The sequence below is a fragment of the Sinocyclocheilus rhinocerous genome, unplaced genomic scaffold (assembly GCF_001515625.1).
Source record: "Sinocyclocheilus rhinocerous isolate Xijiao unplaced genomic scaffold, SAMN03320098_v1.1 scaffold39779, whole genome shotgun sequence".
Classification (NCBI taxonomy): Eukaryota; Metazoa; Chordata; class Actinopteri; order Cypriniformes; family Cyprinidae; genus Sinocyclocheilus; species Sinocyclocheilus rhinocerous.
In genome coordinates, this window is record NW_015657872.1 from 1 (window position 1) to 2,704 (window position 2,704).

The window sequence follows — 2,704 nt, forward strand, 5'->3', positions numbered from 1 at the left end:
TTTTAATAGCAGATAAAATAATGAAAGATTTTTATCTTCGCCCACTTTAGTCAAAAAATCCGCCATTCTGTTTTATATTTTGTTACCTTGAAATGGTTTGTCTTTATAATAGGGAAATTAGTTTGGTTGTAATGCTCAGACAACTTGCAAAATAGTAAAACCAACATGACAAAGAATCGTGAAAAAATCGTGATATTTCAAAAAAATAAAAAAATCGTGATATATTTTTTTTCCATAATGATATTTTTGCCATATCGCCCACCCGTACACTATATAAACAAATGTGACTTGACAGTTAAGTTCAGGAAAGAGAGATCATATCTCAGGTCTTACCGTGTCCATTTTGTCAATGGGCGTCCGTGGTTCTCCTGCCCTGCTTTTACTGTGCATGGAGGGCGACATGGCCCTAGAGTTTGCTAACTGGGAAGCAGTACCAAGAATAGGTTCGTCATCGTCCGAATCGGGAAGTGGCGTTGGGCTGATGTCCTCCAGGCCGGTGCTTGAAGGGCGCGAGGGCCGCTGGGGCAGAATGGGGGAGAGCTGAGAGGACGACGAAGAAATCGGACTCCCGTCCATGCGCACCTCAGCGTCCGAGTCTCCGCGGTCAGTCAGGAAGGGCTTCAGAAGCATTTCTATGCGCGAGTCCACGCTGCTGCGCTCGGAGTCCTGAGTCGGGGATAAGGAGAGAAAGTATTCTTGAAATTTGCACTGGCTGGTGGTGGAGGCGTGTGCGCAAAAGCAGGTGACGGCGGCTCCGGGGGCTGATGTTGCTTAAAACTGGGCGGTTGCTCTGCGTTACCACGATGCACCCCTCCTCCTGTGCCGTGGACATAATGCCTCTCCGGTCTTCGGTTGTAGGCATCCTGGAATTTGGTTTCATGCCGTCTCGACTTGTAGCCTCCCGAGGATTCAGCACGGTTCGACTGGAACGCCGGAGTGCCTTGCCTGCTGGAGTAGCTGGAGTCCTGAGAGAACGGGGTGCCTGATGGGCGCGGGGTGTGCGGGGTACCCTGGGACTGGGGCGTATCCTGCCTTAGGCTGGAGTAGGCAGTATCCAGGGACATGGGCGTGTTGGTGCCGCCCGGTGTGGCCGTGCCTCCGACTGCAGAAGAACTGCCTTCGGACAGTCTTCGCAAGGGCTGTGGACACAAAATCACAACCAACTTAAACACATTTCCGAATATCACAATGCAAACTTTCTGTAAACAAAATCACTTGTTTGGTCTTTTCTAATGGCATTAACAATCAACACGCTAATCAAATACATTGTATAAACATTAGTTAACGGCACTCTGTTTTCAAATGGCTTCACTGTGTGATAATGGCCATAACTGAGGGAGGACCGTTCAAAGTGCATGTTGTTATAGCGTGCAGCTCTCTGCTGGTAGCAGTTATTATGTGCATTTCAGTCTGTGTCCATTTAACCACCTGCTGAACTGATAAACTGGATTAGAGATAAAGAGGTTTCTGCTGGAGAGAGAGCATGTTATACAGTGTGCTGATGTAAAATACCTTTTGTACTAAAATTATGTGTTAACTAATAGATTCAGACATTTAAATGCATTTACTTGTCATGATAAAAAAAAAATCTCAATACTCCACATTACATTATTAATCACACAAGTTATTGAATAAATATAAAAAATAAAAAAAAATGACAGTAACTTTTATGTGCAGAGTTTCCCTCTATTCAACAGATGAGGAAAAACTACAATTCATCTTAAATCAATTTAAATTTTAAATCATTAATTTGTCCTACGGAGTAAAAAACTATGATGTTCAGAAATACATAATATGAGCATTTGTAGTACAAAAAATATATAAATAAATAAATAAATAAACTTTTGTTTTGGTTCTGAATCATTTAATTGTTTGAGAACCAGTCTGAACAAACCAATTTGATAAAATGAATCCAGCTGCCCAAAGCTACTTTGATAATGGCTCTCTTCGTGCAGCTGTAAAAAGAACTGTCTTTAACTTTTTGTTTTGTAGTACAATCTTAAATGTTCTGATTCTTTCTTTAATTAATGTCACATGTAATGGCATAATCTGGTTTAGTTTTTACCAGCAGGGCTTCAGCCAAGCTGCGTGGAGAAACTTCATAGGCCTCTTCACCACCAACTGGAAGAGTGAGCGGAGTATAACTTCCATTGATCAGACGCTGGAAGTACCTTAGGCGATTTTCACCTGAACAGATGGATGAGAACACACAATTCTTCGGTGAACATGATTAATGAAACACAATGTGGGCTACATCAAAGCGAAGTACTCATGTTATAACTATTTGTTGCATTACAATCTAAGAAAGAAAGAAAGATCTTAAAATTGTCCAACAAATTTACATTCCAATTTGTTACATTTTCATTTGTCAAATCACCTTTATTTTTATAGCGCTTTATACAATACTGATTGTGTCAAAGCAGCTTTACAGTGTCAAACAGGAAAATAGTTTGTCAATAATGCAAGACAATAACAGAGTCATTTTCCCAGATATTGATGATTTATTGAGTTGTTTATATTATGTTTTAGTTGTTGTCACAAAAACATAACAGAAAAAAAATCATTTCAGTCTCAATATTAATAGAAATGTGCTTTGGCCAAATACTATTGGCAAGTAATCTCACATGAAAATAAAGTTACTAAAACAAGTCAAGTGTAAAATGTTACATTTTGTATGTTAAAATTGTGAAACATATTTTAACAT

At 39.9% G+C, this 2,704-nt stretch overlaps 1 protein-coding gene across 1 annotated transcript; it reads right to left on the reverse strand.

The window, feature by feature from the left end:
- Positions 1 to 632: 632 nt before the first annotated feature.
- LOC107721625 (histone-lysine N-methyltransferase SETD1B-A-like) lies at positions 633 to 2,187 on the reverse strand (the record flags this gene model as incomplete). Its single annotated transcript, XM_016529732.1, has 2 exons — positions 633 to 1,139; positions 2,066 to 2,187. Coding segments are annotated over 2 exons (629 nt in total), but the record flags the coding sequence as incomplete, so codon positions are not given.
- Positions 2,188 to 2,704: the final 517 nt, after the last annotated feature.